Source organism: Siphateles boraxobius, unplaced genomic scaffold, assembly GCF_051911475.1.
Source record: "Siphateles boraxobius isolate OS27281-9 unplaced genomic scaffold, OSU_SipBor_1 12, whole genome shotgun sequence".
NCBI classification, from domain to species: domain Eukaryota; kingdom Metazoa; phylum Chordata; class Actinopteri; order Cypriniformes; family Leuciscidae; genus Siphateles; species Siphateles boraxobius.
Window position 1 is genome coordinate 14399156 of NW_027508722.1, and position 21116 is coordinate 14420271.

The 21116-nt window shown below is 37.5% G+C and overlaps 1 protein-coding gene across 4 annotated transcripts in view; it reads right to left on the reverse strand.

The window, feature by feature from the left end:
• The window catches only part of osbpl3b (oxysterol binding protein-like 3b), a 90124-nt gene that overhangs the window by 24570 nt on the left and 44438 nt on the right, over window positions 1-21116 (reverse strand). For all 4 annotated transcript variants that reach the window (XM_077209105.1, XM_077209103.1, XM_077209106.1 and 1 more), the window contains 9 exons: window positions 18094-18323; window positions 8588-8704; window positions 8019-8072; window positions 6883-6996; window positions 5605-5769; window positions 4208-4319; window positions 3986-4089; window positions 1706-1798; window positions 1237-1396 (listed from right to left, as the gene is read on the reverse strand). In XM_077209105.1, the coding sequence (XP_077065220.1) occupies window positions 1237-1396; window positions 1706-1798; window positions 3986-4089; window positions 4208-4319; window positions 5605-5769; window positions 6883-6996; window positions 8019-8072; window positions 8588-8704; window positions 18094-18189 (1015 nt within the window). In that variant the 5' untranslated portion in view covers window positions 18190-18323. The remainder of the gene's footprint in view (window positions 1-1236; window positions 1397-1705; window positions 1799-3985; window positions 4090-4207; window positions 4320-5604; window positions 5770-6882; window positions 6997-8018; window positions 8073-8587; window positions 8705-18093; window positions 18324-21116) is intronic.

The following is a 21116-nucleotide window of genomic DNA, read 5'->3' on the forward strand; positions in this document are numbered from 1 at the left end:
TTATAGTTAATGTGTACAGTGTAATGTGTAAATGCTGCTTTGGCCTCCACATGAAAACTGGTTCACATGTAGATCATAATGGTGATTTGAAAAAGGTAGCTATATCAAGGAAACAGGAAGTGTGCAGTGAAAACATGTACTTGAGTTGATACACGCACGCACACACACACACACACACACACACACACACACACACACACACACACACACACACACACACACACACACACACACACACACACACACAAATATATATATATATATATATACATACACACACACACACACACACACACAAAAAAAAAAATATATATATATATATATATATATATATACATACACACACACACACACACACATATATATACACTGTATATGTACACACACATACACACACAAACACAAATATATACACACACACACACACACACACACACACACACACACACACACACACACACACACACACACACACACACACACACACACACATTAGGGCTGTCAAATTGATTAATTGCACACCAGTTATAAACAGCCATACTGTACATCAGATGTTTGATTGTTTGTATGTCGCTGATGTTGCCTCATTTACAATCACCAACCACATGCAGAAAATAACAGATTTTCCATCTAAATTCACACTCGGACTGCAGATCCACCAAATTCTTTCAGTGGATATCAGTTCATTTCACCCAGTTAAAAAGACGATCATTAGCATGAGATGCGCTTTGCTGCAATCCTTTCCACTCTTAACTAGCTTAATCAGCTAGATATCTTTTGTCATCCATCTTCACTAGAAATACCATGCTAGTACATCATGTAGAAAAGCACCAAACCAACATAATACAACAGCAACTATAGCATGGAAACTCAAACTGTCTTCTCATTCTATACTATTTTATTCTTGTTGGTCAGCTCATTCAGAGAAGTTGTGATACTGTCTAATGAAGCCTTGGAAATTTATTTGACCATGAGATACTGGTTTTCACAACCCTCATGAAGATAAAGTGAAAAAACACATTTGCAATAAAAATCTGTCACATTCTTCAGAGTTTTGGCTTTTGCCTCAGCATTCTAATGACACATATTTTATATGCAAATAAAACATTTTGAGCCAAAAATGTAGGATTTGGGGGAGAATGATGAGGTATTATTTGTCACGAAAGACACATTCCAGTGATACATCACTTAATGTAGTTGAAAAAAGATTCACTAGTTTTCTGTTGCAGCACTCACGGTTGTTCGCGACACGGTAGAAGTCTTCCTGCAGTTTGGATACGTCTATAGGTGAGTCCAGAGGTTCATGGTAACTCTTCTCATTGGTCAGGTCTACTGAAGAGAGGTTGGGATTGGACGCGTGGAGACGGACAGAACCTGCTGAAATACAGCTCGGAACCTAAAAACATCAGAGAAAGGAGAAAATACCAGGTCAATGATGGTGTGATTCATTTTTGCAAAAGGAACACTGTGAGATAAATGGCCTGAGGAAAATACTTAATGGTCCTTTGTGTAATAGTTTAGGGAATCCAGGATGAGGTGTGCGAATGAGAGTGACTTTCATTATCATCACACTATTCATGCACATAATACATCAGCAAATTAACATTAAAAATGTCTGGCTCTCTTGTAAACTGAAGTGAAGACTGTTTTAAAGGAAGTTTTTATATTTTAAAATCAGGTATGCAAGTAGAAGGTCACGGATCACCTGCAGGGTGGTTTTGTTGTCTTTCCCGTAATTCTTGCCACGCCATTTTTTGGGATGTCTCTTCTCTTTTTTCGGGCTGTCGTACATTGAAGCCTACACAAAACAAAAGATACTGAAATACTTTTAAAAAAAAATCCTTTCAATCCCCCAATATATACTGAAAACGCTTCACTAAAATGGATTATCGGTGCCATATCGGTTAACGACTTATATTAGATATGTTTTAATACACCAGTATCGATCAACGTTGGATATATATTGGCTGATATTGGATATTTAATTGAGCATTTCTCTTAATTTTAAGTTTAGATAAGCTTTGCTGTCATCTAACAATTACTTACAGTTAATCTTTTACACACTGATAATTTAAGAATTCAAATTGAATGTAATCTTTAGCGAATCTCAAAATAAATATCCATTTTTCATACTATACATTATAATTTTGTGATGCCAAAATGTACTTAATGACTGATTTTACCTTAGTGTTTTATTGGCCATACTGTAAATAAAATAAGGGGATTAATTCACAGCATCTCTAGGGACAAGTTTGTGATTTTCATCCAGCTTTGTATTTCTTACAATGTCGGTAGTATATGTAAATGAACAACGTGTACTCTCTCCATGTCACCAGGACCCAGATCTCCCCGTTTATTTGTCCGCAAGATGACACAAAATGAAATTATGTGAACTTGTCCTTGAAGGTCCCCGTGAACCATAAGTTACAACCGACTTTAATTCAGTGTTGTGACATATTTTCAAGTGAAACAAAATATTGAATAGAGGACGGGGTTTTACTTTAGCGCACCTCCTCTCCATCCCTCGCTCATAGCAGACTGATGGTTGGAGGAGAGTGGTTAAGGATATTCAACCAAGCCATCAAACTGACGTCACCAGAGAAGGAACGCCATTCCAGAGCGGAAGTAAATTTTCCGATTTTGATTAAAGATTACCACAACAAACAAATATGTTTCAGTGTATTAACTTGCACGGATTAATTGTTCCCCACAAGACTACTAATGTGCGCTTACTAAGTAAATAGGGTCAATCCTGATTTCATGACGATTTTAATTATAGAAATATCCAGAGACAACAGTTACATTTTGCAGCAGCTAATGTAAACATATAAAATAAGAAACAAAATAAGGTGAACCATTTGGAAGACGAAAAGGACAGCTTTCTGAATAATGTCTCATCCGTTATGGCGGTTATGTGGAATAATTTAATTTATTACTGCAAATCTCATCATGGCTATCCTTCTGAACTTGTGCTGTTAACCGAATTACTGTTTGTCAGTTGGGCATTAGAAAAGAGCATTAACAGCATTCACAGGCAGGAAGATTGGCTTTTTTTTTTATTGGCAATTTTAAAGTTTTTTCTATTAATACTTTAATTGCCCCTATTAAGCTATTTTAAAGGCTGTTCATTTTGTTTTGAAAATCTCCTACAATAGGTATACATGCATCCAAGGTGAAAAAACACTATCATTTCCTCACATTGCAGCATCACCTCTTTCCTTACAGCATCTGAAACGGTTTGTTCAAGGATCGAGTCTCTCTAAACCCCTCTTTCCGAGAGCCTTCTCTGCTCTGATTGGTCGGATGGGCCAGTCTCTTGTGATTGGTCTACAGCTTATAGCGCGTCAGAAAAAAAACTCCCATTACCGTATCTGAATTTCAGCTCTGGAGGCTTGAAAATACACAGTGACACGAATGGGAACGATGGCGTTGGTTTTACCGTATCAATACCAGCCCGAGACTGTATCCTTTGGAAATGCATGCAAAGTGGAATTGGTTTCACAGCGCAGAAACATGCCGACAACATGAACCAAACTCTTTCAGGCCTCAGCTACAACTACAGCGTTTGAGGGCGGGGCAAAGTAGACGTTGCTCGTGGGCAACCAATGAAAACCATCAGCTGGCATTATGCAAATTTGTTACAAACCTACAAATAGGTTTATGCAAGAAGTAAGACTGGAATTACTGAAGACTCGTTTCAGGCAGTTCAGAATCGGTTCTTTCTTTTGGGAGACTCTTTGGGAGTGCACTTTGATCTTTGGAACTTTGCAGACCTTTCACATTTACAAACAGCTATATTACACACTAAAGATAATATATATAAAAAAAGAATAATAGGGGCACTTTAAAAATGTTAAATAATACTAATTCAACTAAAAACATCCTTATATTTCTGGATATGTAAAACCTGGTAAAATCTAACCAAAATCAAATTCTGATATATAGCTTGTGCAATTATGTTATAATTGAGTGAATGACGTGTAACCTGCAGAGCGTTGATGGCCGGGGCGGAGTAGGTGCGGTGTAACACCTCCATACTTCTTAACAAGTGATTCATTTCCAGTAGCTGTGCATCACATACAGAGAGTTCTGAGAGAGAGAGAGAGAGAGAGAGAGAGAGAGAGAGAGAGAGAGAGAGTGAGTAAAAAGCTGCAGACACAGCATCTTCAGTGTGAGATGGATTTATAAATGGTGTGTGTGTGAGTACCTTTGGTGCACCTGTCCATGTCATCAGAAGACTGGAGCCAGGCGGTCACCTTGGCCTGACTGGTAAAAGATACAGGCGAGTGAAGAGAGGACTGCTTTGCAAGAGAGGCACGCTAGAGAGAGAGAGAGAGAGAGAGAGAGAGAGAGAGAGAGAGAGAGAGAGAGAGAGAGAGAGAGAGAGAGAGAGAGAGAGAGAGAGAGAGAGAGAGAGAGAGAGAGAGAGAGAGTGTGAGAGAGAGAGAGAGAGAGAGAGAGAGAGAGAGAAGCATGAAAAGAAAATGATAGGGAGACGATAGAGACAGAGAAGAGAACAAAACATTATTAAGAAGAGAGAGAAAGAAAAAGAAAGAGAAGTGTATTAATACAACTCTAGCTAAGTAAAACAATATTAGCTTCATAACATTCTGGCTGTTTAAAGTTGTCAAATCATATCACAAACAAACAAATCTTTTTTTCCCCTTTTTGTTATATGAAGGTCACATTTTTTAAATTTTCTAATTTATTTTATTTATGGATTATATTATGATATAAACTATTTCAATGTTTATTTTAAAAACTACAACTGTCCCACAACCGTGACATTATTTCCACCACACCGAACAAATGCAAATATCATTTGTGAATGGAATATTTGAATTGTGCACCATTTCCAATCAATCTGTGATTGTCAAATTATGCAAAAATGATAACAATATTATTTAAAGGTGTATTTTGATTAGATATGATTGGAATTACATTATTGACTGAGTACATAAAATCTGTGTTGAAAGCCTGCAAATCTGCAAATTCTTCTTACTGTCAGTAGATCTTGGTGTACTGTATAATGACAGATCCACTCTAATAATCACTGGTAACCATGGGAATTCCTCATCAGATTCATCCATGCAGTTGAGCATGTAACTGATGTAAGAGCTGTTCTGCACGTACCATGCAATAGAACTCATTAGAGCGACCAAAGTGTGTATGTGCAGCTTTAATGATGTGTATTCAGGACTAAAACTAGCTTTGAAGTTAGCCTGAGCAAGACAAAAGACAATTTATGGCAAAAAGTTTAAAAATGCTATTTCCACAGTCATCACAGAATGATATTAACACAATGCATCATTTGAGATGTGGTGGAAATATGGTGGGAATTTTCATTACCGCAAAAAAAAAAAAAAAAAAAAAAAAAACTATACTGTGATAAATGTTTATACACTTGTGGATATTGTTAGTGGAGAAAATAAATGAAAAGTAATTTTTGAGAGTTAGTTTCTAAAAGTGGACACAACTGCTATAGGCATTAAGGTACAATAGACCTTTAACGTCCTCTCAAAGCTAAAGCACTAGCACAGTCATTGTCATTTCATCTGACATTTATCTTTCAATCTAATCCTTCAACATGTCCAATGGCGTTACCTTTCTGATGGACTGACGGTCGGGTGTCGTGGGGGAGGAGGTGAGAGGGTAATGAGGGTGGAAGAGCGTTTTCTCATGAGGGAACATGGCAATCTCATTCTGCCTGTAAAGTCTGTGGTGACGGAGCTTAGAGACCCATTCATCAAACAGCTCCTGGGACTTGATCTGCAAGCACAAGGAGACAACAGTTAACCTACTCAATCAGAATTCAGAAGCTGTTTTTCTTGATGCTGTGCTGCTGTTGACCTCATGACTTTGTATTGGAAGGACTTGCTTCCTATTCATGAGATCAAGAGTTCAAACTGGAGAAAATCAAACGGGAGCTGACAAAACCCTTTTTTTCCCATAAATGATTCTCTCTAAAAGAGGATCCACTAAATGGGAGCAGAATTTCATTTTAAAATCAATCTATCTGTTGAGGCTTGTAAAGCTTTCTAATATTACACTGTTAATATGTTTTGGGATTGTATTGATTTTTTAAAAGCTTTTAACATGATAAGCCAGCCTTTACAAACTATAAGATAATATTAGTAAAATAATGCTTGGATCAATTTCAGAATTTAAAAAAATACTGAAATTCAAAGAAATTATACACAGGAATTTCATAAGTCAAGTTTGTGAACAAAACAGAAATATTTTTATTTATTTATTTAGACATCTTATTATTTATAACTTTATATTAAGAAATTTCATATTGACATCAACATGTAATTCTATAATATATTTAATCAGAGCACTCTGGGAAATGTTTTATTTTACTGTTGTTCATAAAATGAAAGTTATTGAAAATAAATATAAATATATATATACTAATATAATAAAATTATTAAAATATGTATGTATTAAATAAGTACACAATGTTATCACTGTTGTTTTATTATTAGTATATTATATTAATTTAAATACATTTACATTAATATGATCAGTTGTTTCTAGAAATACCTGATGTGTTGTGTACATGATGTTTATGAGTTTATTTGCATTGAATTTAATTGATTATACAATTCTGCATTCTGTTTGCATCTCATTTGACATTTCATTTAAATTGAATTATACTGCCATTTAAAAGGCATTCTAAATTCAGTTTTGGATGGGAAAACTTTAAAGGCAAAATAACCTCCTAGTGCTACTTTAATATGAGGGTAAAGCAAATCTACTGTACCATCATAATGTAACATGTACCAGTAAAACTGCAGCAAAGTTACATTCTCCACTAATGCTCTTCCTATGACCGCAGAGCATTTTAAGGTCAGTCTAATACTATAATAGTTGTGATACCTTTAAGTGATAAATGTTTTCTTCTGCATCCAGATCAATGCACTTGGCTTTCTTCTTAATGGCCATCACGGACAGTCCCACATCAATGCAGCCGTGGAGCTTGCCTTTTTCCACCTGCACACAGCACAGGCAGAAGGTTGTAAAAAGTAAAGCGGTTCAGGTGCCAAATAATGAAATAATACTTTTAATAAATTATATTAATACTTAAATTTGAAAGTGAATCACTTTAATACAATTCCTGCAAAAGACTTTTCACAAATGCAATCCAACAAAAGGCCTTTAACAACACATTTACAAAAAATAAATGTGGTAACATATTTCATTCATTAATTATTATGAAATAGTACTGACAAAATGCGTAATGTGTATTTTTAACTACATACTGACATGTAAACAATCCGTCAGTAACTACACTGAGTTTGATTCACAAAAAATAACCTGTGCATAAGAGTCCTTAATTCTGTAATTAGACTAAATGTAATTCGGTTCCAATATTTATATATTTCTATTTTTTAAGAACATGTTCTTGGTTCCCAACCCTGTGTAAGCAACATATTGTGCATTCAAAACAGTGAATTTTCACAAAAAGGTGATGTAAAATACATGAGGGATTTGGCTAATTTTGCTAATGCATAACCTTGTCAATGATGCATTCTCACAAGCACATTCGACAAGTAGCCTTGATTTAGAGGCTAAAAAAGCCCCAGATAAATCTGAAAGATATACGGCAGGTTAATTATGTATTTTCGTTATAATTGAATACCCTGGCCATACACACCACTTCATAATGCTGCTTAAAAGGGTAGATTGGAGTGAGGGAAGGCAATCGCAGCACAGGGGTAGCATAACAGTTTCTGTTATGAAATTTAGATATTTGTAAACTATCAGCTGTAGATGATGCTATCAAACCCTAGGGAAATTAACCTTGATTTTACATTCCCACAGCTAGAGGGGTTTTTTCAGCAGGAAACATGTATTGACGGAAAGATAGAGTATCAAGACCTCTGAAGATTGCTGGAGCTCTGTACATGCATGAAGGAGAAGTGACCACTAAAAGTCCTGAGTGCTTTAGTTCAATGGACTAAATGAGTGTGTGTGTGTATACAGTATTTATATGTGAGGCCTTTTAGACTCACATCAGCTTCGCATTTGGCGTACTTCAAAATGCCCTTGTCCAAGAAGAAGAATCTCTGTGGGGAAAAAAAGCACAAAGAGGAGAGGACATAGGAGAAACTTGGATCAGATTTATTTGGTAAATGATGAATGTTCTTTCAGGCGACGCTAAAACACTCTTGATGAATGAGAGGCTATATATCACTATGCCTTTTTTCTGTCTATTCTTGTATACACTCTTTTTGGTTGAAGAAGGGGAATATGGGTATTTTCAAGGCAAATAATGGTTGCATCTGCACATTAAATACCATAGAAGAAAGTATTTGAGCATCAAAAAAGATGTTATTGTGTGCTAAAATTGAACAAAATGATGCCCAGGAAGATCATTCATCAAGTTCTTTAATCATCAGCCACCCCAGAGTCCGTCAGTGTGAGCACAATGTGTTCAGACAGGTTAGCACGAATCCACTCAGCTGCTGTGAAATGTAATTTTGGAAATATCTGCACTTACACTAATTCATCCAATTATTCCATGTCTTCCAAATATTTCGAATTAAACATTGGTAGAGGCATGACAATTTCCCACACATACCTTGTGCCAACCTTTCATGGGCCATTTTCTCTTCTTTAGCATGAAGCCGGACTGCTTCTCTGGCTCTTGAACATTAGAAAGACCACCACGCAAGCCTTCGACGATCTCCCAGTTGTCCTGTACAATTCAATTCAATACATATTTACACTGTACAATGAAAAACAGTAATAAACTGTTAAGTATAAAGTATATGAGCTATCTTAAAAATGTGTTATCAAAATACAAAATACCGCCTATGAAAAAATGCAATTAAACAACGCATGTGACCATAAATGTGTCAACTGGTAGAGATACCATTTATACTGCAGTAAATATAATTGGATGGCTATCATTAGGCAGGACTGCTTAAAATTATTTACATATGAGAATCACAAAAAAAAAGTTTATGGTTTCCTTCATTTCTAGTAAAAAAAATACTAGAAAAGGCAGTATCCTCCTCACAACTATGTTACTTTTAAGAAAGAGATTGTCTCTGTGAGTATTTCCAGTTAGGATTTAGATCGTATCAAATGAGACTGATCTCATTTGCTCTTATCATCCGATCTTGGTTGTATCCCTCTATTAGTGTAACTGGATCTTAGTGCTGCATTTGATACTATCAACCACAACATTCTTTTGAATAGACTTGAAAATTACATTGGCATTAGTGGAATTGCATTGGCATGGTTCATACTTATCTGACTGGTATCAATTTGTAGCAGTAAATGAAGAGGTGTCATATCGATCACGAGTTCAGTATATATAGAGTACCGCAAGGCTCAGTACTAGAACTGTTGCTTTTCACCCTGTACATGATACCCTTGGGAGATATCATTAGGAAGCATTGCATTAGTTTTCACTGTTACACTGATGCTACTCAGCTCTATATTTCTTTTTCGATCTGATGAAATACACCAATTCACAAAATTAACGGAACGTATAGCCTATTTGATATAAAAATTGGATGATTAGTAATTTCCTACTACTTAATTCTGAAAAAAACCCCTACATTTTATTTATTGGAACAAAAACCTCCGCACATAATAACCTAGAATACTGTCTAACAGTCGATGGCTCTGTCAAGTCTTCGTTGTCAGTTAGGAACCTGAGTGTGCTCTTTGATAGTAATCTTTCATTTGAAAGCCACATTTCTAGCATCTTTAAAAATGAATTTTTCCATCTTACAAAAAATCTAAATTACGACATATGCTCTCAATTATTGCAATGATTATTGCAATGCTCTACTGGGTTGCTGCCTTGCACGCTTAATAAACAAACTCCAGCTGGTCCAAACTACAGCAGCTAGACCGGTATGACCATATTAGCCCGGTTCTGTCAACATTGCATTTGCTACCCTTTTAAACATTGCATACATTTTAAAATCTTGCTAATTACTTACAAAGCACTAAATGGTTTAGCTCATAAGTACTTGAGTTAGCTCTTAACATATAATAATTCTTCACGTATATTGCAATCTCAAAATTCTGGCCAGTTGATAATACCTAGAATATCAAAATCAACACAAGGCAGTAGATCTTTTTCCTATTTAGCTCCCTCTGGAATAGTTTGGAGCAGACACACTCTGTCAGTTTAAATCTAGACTAAAAACACATCTCTTTAACCTGGCATACACATAACACATTATCACATTTCAATAATTCACATTCGTTAGAGGAGAGTTAGGCTGAATACACTAGGTCAACTGGAACCGATGTAAACTGACCCTTCGCTAAGCCCTGCCCTCCTTAGTTACTGTTGCTACGCCTGTCAAGCTTTCGCGTCTAGCACATCTATTACAGTGTGTATGCACCGGTGTCAGACATTCTCAATGATATAATTAGTAATTTTTGGCGAACATGTGAAATATCTGAGAGAGCAAGACAAAAGGGACTGCAGTATGCATTCGAGGGATATATCCACGACATAATATGCAACCGATTAGAGAATACTTTCATAAAAATTTAAGCTAAAGCCTATAGTCGCAGCAGCCGCCGCCTCATAAGCTGACCATTCAAATGGGAAACACACAAATTAAGGAACAGCTATGTTCGTGCACCGCAGGGTAAGTGAAATGTGAAAATAATATAATAATTATAAATCAAACAGTTTATCTATACATCTTGTGGAATAACACTAACACCGGGAGAGCGTGAACCAACACTAACATCGGATTGGTTTAAAGTTACTCAGTCAGGGGTAACTTAGTAGGCCGTCGATTAACAAAATGCTGAAATATATTTTAAAGTATGTCAGTGAGCCTCCGTCTTGTCTTTAAACGTCTTATTTTACTTTAAAACATGTGCATTATGAACAAAGAACCGTAATTATTTCCAACTTCCAAGGAATAGGTGTTTTCGTTAATCCTGTCGACATTTAGTTGTGAATGGGGTCTCCCACACTGCTTGATCCACGCCCATCATTTCTCCCCTTGGCTTTTAGATTTTCAGGAAGGAAAAAAATTCCACTCCCCTGTCCAAACTTTTAGGATACCGGGTATCAGATTTGCACAATCCATACGCACAACACTTCAGCATGTTTCCCTCGCTCGAAAGCTTGCCAGACCTTCCGCGCCTAGTTACGGTTGCTAAGACACGATTGGCCAGTGGCGGTTTTCGGGCGTGGCTTAGCGAAGGGTCAATTGTTGCATCCGAATCAGATGGTGAACCTGCACCTACTGTAGGCATGACCACAATGCAGCCCTGAATGTCAGCAGAGACCCTGTAAATAAGACAATACCCTGTGAAGGTTGACACGACAGCCACAGATCCTCAGCAAAGACCATAAGAACCAGACAAGTCCTCTGCACAGACCTATGATCAGCTTCGTCTCCATACTGGAGATATGAATCCAATGCACCCTGAATCATAATCACAACGTGTTTGTTCGTTGGCCAGAGGAGAACTGGCCCCCGACTGAGCCTGGTTTCTCCCAAAGATTTTTTTTTCATTCTGTCACCTGATGGAGTTTGGGTTCCTTGCCACAGTTGCCTCTGGTTTGCTTAGTTGGGGACACTTTGTATTCAAAAATATTATTGATTTGACTGCACTGACACTATTGTATAAGAACTGAGCTGGATGATGACATAATGTTTTTGCAAAAATGCTTTATAGATTTAATTAACTAATTAAATAATTGATGATCTATAACTGAATCTAACACTGAACTGACTTCAGCTGAACAATGATACTATTTTCAGTTAGAGCTGCTGTAAAGCCAAAATGAAATCTGTTTGAATCATTGACTCCTTTATCACCCTAAAGCTGCTTCTGTATTAAGCCCTGTATAAATATGTATTGTATAAAGTGATATATAAATAAAGGTGACTTGATTATATCCTCGTTTGTTCCTTTGGTTACATTATCTGCACCTGTCTGTCATTATGTTCACCTAGTATTTATACTCCGTTATGTTTTGTGCCTTGTCGATTCTCGTTTCTAGTTACTTGGTCGTGTTATTATTTCCCCTGTATTTTCCTGTTTCTAAATAGTATTATTAAAGACTGTATTAGCAAAATTAGCAAAAAACACCCACTTGCATTACAGAAGCTACTTGACACATTAATATGAAATAGGTGTTACACTTTGTTTAATGGTGTCCTTGATTCAGTGTAACATATACATTTACTGAGTAATATTAATTAACTACATGTACTTACTATTGTCAAAGGTCAAAGAGTCCAAAGACGAGGTTTTAAAAAGTTCTAATCCAAATGTATTTAATAAAAGACTAAACTGAGAATATCTAACATAACACACAAACAATAGCCGGCAATGAACTGAGGAAACTCAGAAACTTAAGTATACAATTGTGATGAACTAAAAGACTAACAGGTGTGATGATCCAATGAAATTGATCAAAAGTGATTTTGTTTCAAAAGATGTCAAATAATTTCAAATAAATGCTGTTCTTTTGCACTGTCTATTCATCAAAGAATGCTGGGAAAACAAATCAGTTTCCACAAAAATTCAGCTTTGCCATCACAGGAATAAATTACATTTAAACCACAGTGAAATATAGGTTCATCAAAAAATCTTACAGATTCAAAACATTTGAACAGTAGTGTGTAATGTATTAAAATATATAAAAAGTTTTTAAGTGAAGATTGACTATACAAAGTCGTTATATGGAGATACTGCAGGAACAAGGTTACTCATTCACAAATCACAAATTCATAAATCAACATTAGAATGATGGTAATAACAAACGTCCATAAACACCTGTTAGCAATCAGGTGGGGATTTAGAGAGAAAAGAATAATATTTTTTCTATTATTTAGAGCCTTGACAGACGGGACAAATATGTGGGTCTCCATTCTCCCTCTTCAGCAAACTATGTCTCTTCCTCAAGGCAAGAGCTACACTGCCCAAACACACTCCCAGCAATTTACTACATCAAGGACAACTTTCAAAGAGGCATCTCTAAAGCCAAAGACAAAACCCAAACATGCATTAAGAACCACAGAGTGAAACTAATGAAACCAAATGCTCTTACACAACATTTCAAATCAAAGAGCAAACACAACCTTCAAGGGAGTTATGACAGTGGAACAACCCAGCTGATAAACCAACCCTTGTGTGAAAAAGAACACTTTAGCATTCTTTTAAAAAGAGTAATCATTACAGAAGTAATATTTTTAATATATAATTAACATATGCTTTAGAGTGCTTTTTGACCCAGTTAAGTAGGACTTAAGTACATTTTTATTTGTCATTTCATAATTAGTTATTTTGTCTTTGAAATGGTTGTCTACTGCAGAATATATAATTACACATAAAGTAATATCGAATCACACTACAGTTTATATCGAATCACAGACACTACAAAATTATAATAAAGTACTTTACATGTGTTTAGTATGTTAGTCAACATATCAAAATAAGTGTACTTCTTTAAAGCATTACAAAAAATTATTAGAACATCATGAATGTACTTTAAAATAAAACATATAATTTGACATTACAAAGTGCACTTTTTGCATGTGCTCTTAAGTGACATGCTCATGCACATACTCATGCTCTAAGTCATGAACTTGTACTCTCTTTAAAGTTATGTAAAAAAAAGCCCTATTATGCTTATTTGAATATTATTTTTCATGCACTGTCTGTAAATGTAAATGTTCTGCAAAGTTGTAAAGTCGAAAGTGCACGATAAATAAGTTATTGTCTACCAAAAGAAAGAACTGACTCTGAACCACTTAAACTAATCGTCAAGAATTGCTGCATACGTAACACGGTAATAGATTTGCATAATGCCAGCCTGTGATCTTCATTGGCTGCCTGCAAATAAGTCTACTTTGATCTGCCCTTAAACACTGTGGGCCCTATCATACACCAGGCGTGGCGCAAGTGTTTTTTTGCTAGTTTCAGCCTGACGCAGTTATCATTTTCATGTCCTGCACCACGTTGTTTAAATAGCAAATGCATTTGCGCCCATCTGTTCGCCTATGGGCATGCTGGTCTGAAAACGAGGTGTGTTTAGGCGCATTGTTGGCACGTTGCTATTTTGAGGCAACTGAAATTGAAATTGCCATTGACCAACAAAAACCTGGTCTAAAATCATTGGCGCAGTATTTTTTGTTTTGTGGATTCGGACACGCCCTAAGTGCACTTCCGCCGTGTGCTTTAGACCATGTGCTTAGATCATTAAAAGAGGGCCCTGTAGCTGGTTCGTGTTGTGTACATGTCAAGAAGTCACTGTTTTCTGCTCTTTAAAGGAAAATTCTCTTTGTAAACACTTCCAAAGGATTAGGATGTGAAGAGTCAGTAGTTCAAAATACCACAGCGATACAACAGCCGTACAACCTTTTGTCGAATGCATCTCAAATCTCAGAGAGGTGTAAATGGGATTTACAATACGCTTATCCACTAAAGATGGGGCCGTGCCCACTTTATTTGGACCAACTTGCTCCTCAGAATCACTACCTATAAGTATGATTAATTATTGATGTATATATGTTGTACCGGGTGTTCAAAATACATAGTTTTGTGTTTAATATTGTGTAGGTCTCCGGCTAACCGGCTAACTCGTGTTATTACTGTCTTTGCTAATCAGCTGTGGGATACTGTTGCCTAAAACTATGTCCAATAATGCAGATTGTCTGTTGTTCTAACTACTTTGAGTAATGATAAAGGATGAAGTAAGATTTGTTTTATAGAATTTAATGTTAAATCAGTCATTCACGTTAGTGCTCGGATAAGGTATGCACTGTTATTGATAAAGTGCCCACATGTGTACCACAATAAATTAGATATGTAAACATCGGTTTTTTGATGGACATGCTCTTGTTAATGCTGATGGTGAGGAATTACAGTTGCAACATTTCATAATGTATGTAATACTGGGTAGTATTTCACTGAGAAACGTCCTGCTCAAATCGTCCTTTGCGATGGAGGTTCGGGTTGAATAACTAGTTCTTCCAATGCTTCATAATCGGACTCGCGCTTGGATCGATATGGTAAAATCGACGTCATCGTTACTGTCTTTACAGTGTGTATTATCGCTGAGGAATGAGGAAGCCTCAGGAGCTCAAGTTCAGTTATGCTAATGGCGGTTTCGTTTCCGACATGCGCTGTATCCAATGTAGACTAATCACAACAGACTGGGGAATCTGACCGATCAGAGCAGAGTAGGCTCGTGGTAAGGAGTCATCCGTCGAGACGCTTGAGAATCATTGAAAAATGTGGTGATGTGCGATGTATATTATGGGAAAATTAAAGGGTTTTTTTTATCTTTAATGCATGCTAACCTGTTATAGGAGACCTTCAAAAAAACAAAATTAGAAATCTTTAAAATAGCACAATAGCTTTAAGTATTTAACTGGCCTTTTATTTCATAAGTATTATATTATCTGCAAGTACTGTTTTTGTTATTATTTACTTTTAAGATTTGAAGTACACTACAAGTGCACGTTCAATACAAAAGCGCACTTCTTTTCCACAGTATACAGTTAGTATGCACAAAGTAAACTATACAGTATTTATTTGCAATGTAGTTCTGATAAAGTAGGCACCAGATTACCTGCTGGGATTTCAACCCTCTTTGGTGTAGTTTAAAATCACAATTCCATGATGTTGGTATTGAGAGTAAAGTCTGCCACCCGAACAGTTAAACATACCTTTGCTTAGGAGTAATGAGCTTTATAATGCTACCAAATGATGAGATTAGAGATTACAGCCTCATAATCAGGTCAGCGTGTTCATCTGAGGAGAAGGACACCCATCCGCCCTCCGGAGCTCAGAGCATATGAACGCACACACATGCAGGTGTACATATGCACACAGAGTATATTAAGTCTATACACAATATAAATAAACCTGCATAAACAAAGAGTGATTGAAGACACGTAATGGTGTACAAAGGTCTGAGAACACTTTTGAACCCTGCTGTATTTATCATTCATTTCCACAGAAGATGATTAGTTTGCCATTAATTCCTTCGCATAAAAGCCTCAGGAAGTGTTTTGGGAATTTTTTGTGTTTTGGAAAGAAATAGAAAAAAAAGAAAAAGCAAAGGGCTGCTGAGTTTTTTATTCATCTGGCACTCAAGGCTCATTTCATAGATCAGTGATATGCATATTTCCCACACAGTCATCTGACTGAGAGAAGAGGGATTAATACTGTGCTTCAGAACAGCGGGTAATGAGACAGACGAAGATAAAGCGGAGAGGAATAGCTGAGAAATTTTGGACAAAGTCCAAAAACATTTTGTCCAGTACACTGGTTTCTTCTTTCATCTGTTATGCCGTCAAGTTTTCCTTTGCTTTCAGAAAAAAAACAGAAAAAAACCCCTCGTTTTGAGCAACAGGGCCTGAATTTCATTTTGGAAAAAAGGGGGGAAATCCCCCTTTAGGTCATTCTTATGGGGGGGATTTTTTCATTTGAGGGGGGACTTTTTTTTTAGACAATTAAAAAAAAAAATACGTTTAGCTAAACGTTTGCTCACTCATTGTATTTGTGTTTTTACAATGGGGTCATTTTTTTTAGTTTACACAACAAAAGGAAGCTTGATTTCAATCTTTGAATTAAATTGAAAAAAGTAGCACAAATAAATACATGAAATAAAGAGAAAAGTTTAGGTCTAACACTAGTATTCAGAAATGCTAGAAACGGAAAAAAGTAATCAAATGTAAATTAACACAGAATAGTCTTTTAGTCCTGTATAATTTGAATACATAGGCTATTAATCCTGATTCCTTACAATTAATGCTATCTTTTGTTGTTTTATATACAATAATGACAGACACATTTTAGGCTACTCTCACTTTAAGAGCTTGTGCACGGATCCACGTTCACATGTTGCGTGTAAAGCGCAGTCCGCGCCACTTTCTCCTCTTTTAAAAAGGGCTCCCTGTTGCTAAGCAATCATGAGCCATGTTCTGCATGAAGACGAAGACGTTTCAGCAAAGGATGAACGCGCAAAAGACGTAACGTGAACGGCCCATACTGTTTTCATTATAGTGTCACATGCATTTTCTTTTTGTATTAATTTTTTAAGACATAACCGATTGTGTTTGAGAGAATACTTCCTAAGACTGGAATTTAGACAATGTTGTGTGCTTTTGACCGTTAAAGCGCTATAATTCAAGAAAAATAACTCAGTTTTGTTACTCACGAGCTGTTTGTTATGCGGGTTAAAATCGCTTGAATGTTTAAATAGGTAAGACTTAAAAAGACCCACAAATTATAAACAATAGTGACGATGCAATGGCCCGATTGTGCAAGTGACAATTCCATCATATGTCCCGACTCCTGAAACGCGAGAGTCTAGAATCACCGCCTGCAGCTGCAGCGCGATTGGCTTGCCTTGTGTAACCTATTTTAAGAGACAGAGAAGACGCGGCATTGGCAGAATCACTCACGCTGTTTGTGAAATTGCGTCTCGCAGAAAGTTTTAAAATGACTGATTTGATCTTATAATCTGTTAGGTTAAATTTACTCATAGGCCTACATGCTAGATTGAATGAATGTTTGCGGGAATTTCCCGCATTATAAACGCAAGACCTGCGGGAATGATTAAAATGATGCGCAATACCCGCAATCCCGGACCAAAATTCGAGCCCTGAGCAATGTAAAATATTATCTGGTTTTGTTCAATATCTTTTTAAATCAAGAAAAATTATCAAGAAAAATTACGTATTTCATATCACACCACAGGATGTCAATTTCCCAAAAGTATTTCATGCCAACTACCTATTTGCAGAATCAGCACGACAAATATTAAACCTAGAAAATCAACAGTGAGAGTCTTAATTTATATCATACACACTAATACAAAACAGCTGGAAGTCTGTTTTTTCATCCTCAGTTCATTTGATAGTGCTAGTTAAGACTTTTTTTGCGTTTTATCGTACATCAGGCAAAAATCATTCTCTGACAGCTTAGTAAAGTAATAGAACATCTCTCCTCACCATGCCACATGATTTGAAGTTTCTTATCCATCCAAAAGCGCAGGATGAGTTAAACAGTACATACCAACGTGATACTTCCATAAATGTAACTCATTAACTGTCAAATCATGCACAAACTCACCTGTCTGCTGTCATGTTTGGAGGAGGAACTGCTATTGCTGTGAGATGGAGAGGAAATCTTCTGGGACATGGTGGAACTTTTCTCCTCTGAACTCATCTCCTGCTCTCAGTGAAAAGGAGAACGCAAAAGAAGAGGAAGGGGAGGAACTGGAAGAGAGGAAAAGAGGGAGGGAGAACCGATAGCTCAGCAGTTGTGGGTCTCCATTTGCTTGTTCTTCCAAATCTTTGAGCCTGTGGACAGATGAAGAGAGAAAGAAAGGGTCGATCAGAAGATGTATGTGAAAGGCAACCTCAACACGATGTCTGGCTTTCATCTGTACAGGTAATGAACAGCACTCACCTACCACAGGATATCAAATAGCAGAAATATCTGAAAGCATAAAGGCTTGGTCAGCGTAATACACAATCTGAGGGTTGTGTTGAGGAAAGATGCCAGCGTGAATCACTGGACATACTATAGATGTCATCCACAGATCATCTCCTACTCACTCAGCTTCTTTGAATAATGATTACCGAGTTATGAAATGAAGTGTGGGAGCTACACTGAACACACACTGACTCTATGAATCTGTGCTTCATTTATAGCAGTAACAGACGTCAGGAACAGAAACGATCGCTGCTCTGTTTTAACACTCCTTCCTTCCCTGTCTCATCTCGTCCATGCTGCTCTGTCTTCCTCTCAGTGTGGTTCTCACATGAATGGAGAACAAAATGCAAATGCCCACTTGCTTTGTGTCTGGGTTTGTTTGAAGTCATGTGTCACGACAACACCATATATATGCATACTCATGTAACAGCACCTGTGCCTAGTGTCAAATAATAGCGCAGGTTACAGGGTGTGGTGTATAAGTCAAAACACACACACACACACACACACACACACACACACACACACACACACACACACACACACACACACACACACACACACACACACACACACACACACACACACACACACACACACACACACACACACACAGCATCACAAATTCACAAAACTGTCACATTAAGTTTAAATACACCTATGGGTTCTATTTAATATAAATTTGACATTATGTATGCTTCTATTATGAAGTATTATCCTCACATATGCTAATAATAATAATACATTTTATTTATAATGCACTTTTCATTTGAGAACAAATTGCAAAGGGCTACAGAGTACACATTACAAGAATAAAAACAGGGACAAGAATAAAAACAAAAACGGTTAAATTTATCATTAGTTGTAGCTTTTTTTAAATAGAAAAGTCTTTAAGCCTTTTAGAGATTGCCATTTTGTGAGCAGAGGTTTCTTGTAGATGTTTGCTGGGTAAGAAGTTCTTTGAGGTAGGATGGGGCATTGCCATGGATGCACTGGTGGGTGAGGAGAGTGATTTTGTAGTGAATCCTGGCGGGGATGGGAACCCAGTGAAGTCCATAAAGGATGGTGGTTATGTGTTCATATTTCCAGTGCACACTCTCATCAGGATCCTATCAGCACTGTTCTGTATGTGATGGAGTTTCTGCAGACTCTTGATAGGGATCCCGATGAGAAGGGCGTTGCAGTATGAGGGTTCCAGCCAGGAGGAGACAAAGGCATGGACGAGTTTTGTGGTGTCAGAAAGGGTGAGTGTGGAATGGAGTTTGGCAATATTCTTGAGGTGGAAAAAGGATGATTTGCACAGATGTTTGATATGGTTGTCAAAGGTAAGGTGAGGGTCCAGCCTTACACCGAGGTTGGTAACTGTTGATGAGAGTCTTTTCCGGAAAAGGTAATGGAGGTTACACAATGCCACAATGTTACAGAAGACCGAACCTAACAAGAAATTGATCTTCCTGTGGTCAGATTGCTCTGTTTAGAGCAGGAAGATAAAGCCACACAAGTCACTTTTTAGACCTGGCTAACCACCTTCCCTTAACGCTCTCTGTGTGTGTTTTTCCCATAGACTGTAAAAAAAGATGGACGAAGCCCCTTCGCTCTCTTCCATTGGTGAGAAGTGAAGCCGCCAGTGTCCCGATATGGTGCTGACATCTTGGGATTTGAGTCTGCGCAGTTGCGATCTTGGGACCAGACCTGTGCAGAAGTGAGCAGGAAGTAAAGCCGCAAAATCAACGCCCCGCTCTCACTCTCGCTGAATGCACTCTCCCAGTCTCTGCACTTTTTTTTAAGTGGCCTATGTCTGCTCCGTTCCTCCGTTCTGCTCCAATTTTGATGTCTGTTGATTGCAGTACGACGAGACGTTTGTTAAAATACAATAAATACAATCTCCTCAGTCCCCCGAAGATCCCGAAGTCCGTTGGTGCTTCAGTGACTACTTCGCTCAGAGAACCTGTCAATCATGACGTCACACCACCGTTTTTATAGCATCACGTAACTAACTAAAAATTATTTTAAAAACAGAAACTTGAACTTACATCAACGTGATAAAAACGACAGCAAATGACAGAAACTAGCTTTGGGAAAAATACATTTGAAGTTTAATTTATTTGTTTAGTTGGTCTCACGTCCCGATGAACAACACTAACAACATTAAAATATATGACCTATACTAGGACCAGTCACCGGGGGGCGATCGAGACTCGTTGGCTTCACTTTTCAGGGCTTGTGCGGCACGCTTCGTTTTTCCTGACCAGCTTAAATTAGCAGTAGAAGGCACGCCCTGCCTGTGATGGTCCTTCAGGGATATTTGCTGCTTTTGTGGAGTGGGTGCTGGCTAACAACAACTCCCCCATGACCGTCTGCCTCTCGGTTGAGGCCAAAGCCAGCTTAACTCCAGAGACCAGCCAGCCACCAACAACACCCAACACGGACATTATGCCTGAGCCCACCGCAGGCACCGAGAGAGCGTTTGAAATGACACCTGAGCCATACCTCGCCCTGGAGCCTGATCCCAACAGTATGTCTGACCAGGTGCGTGAGCCGGCAACATCCTCAGTACCTGTAGGTATCATCGTGGAGTTCGAGGGAATGGAATGGGGCCCTGCCCATACTCCCAATGCTGAGGGTGAGCTTGTCAAGGTTTCTGTGTTATTGTTTGA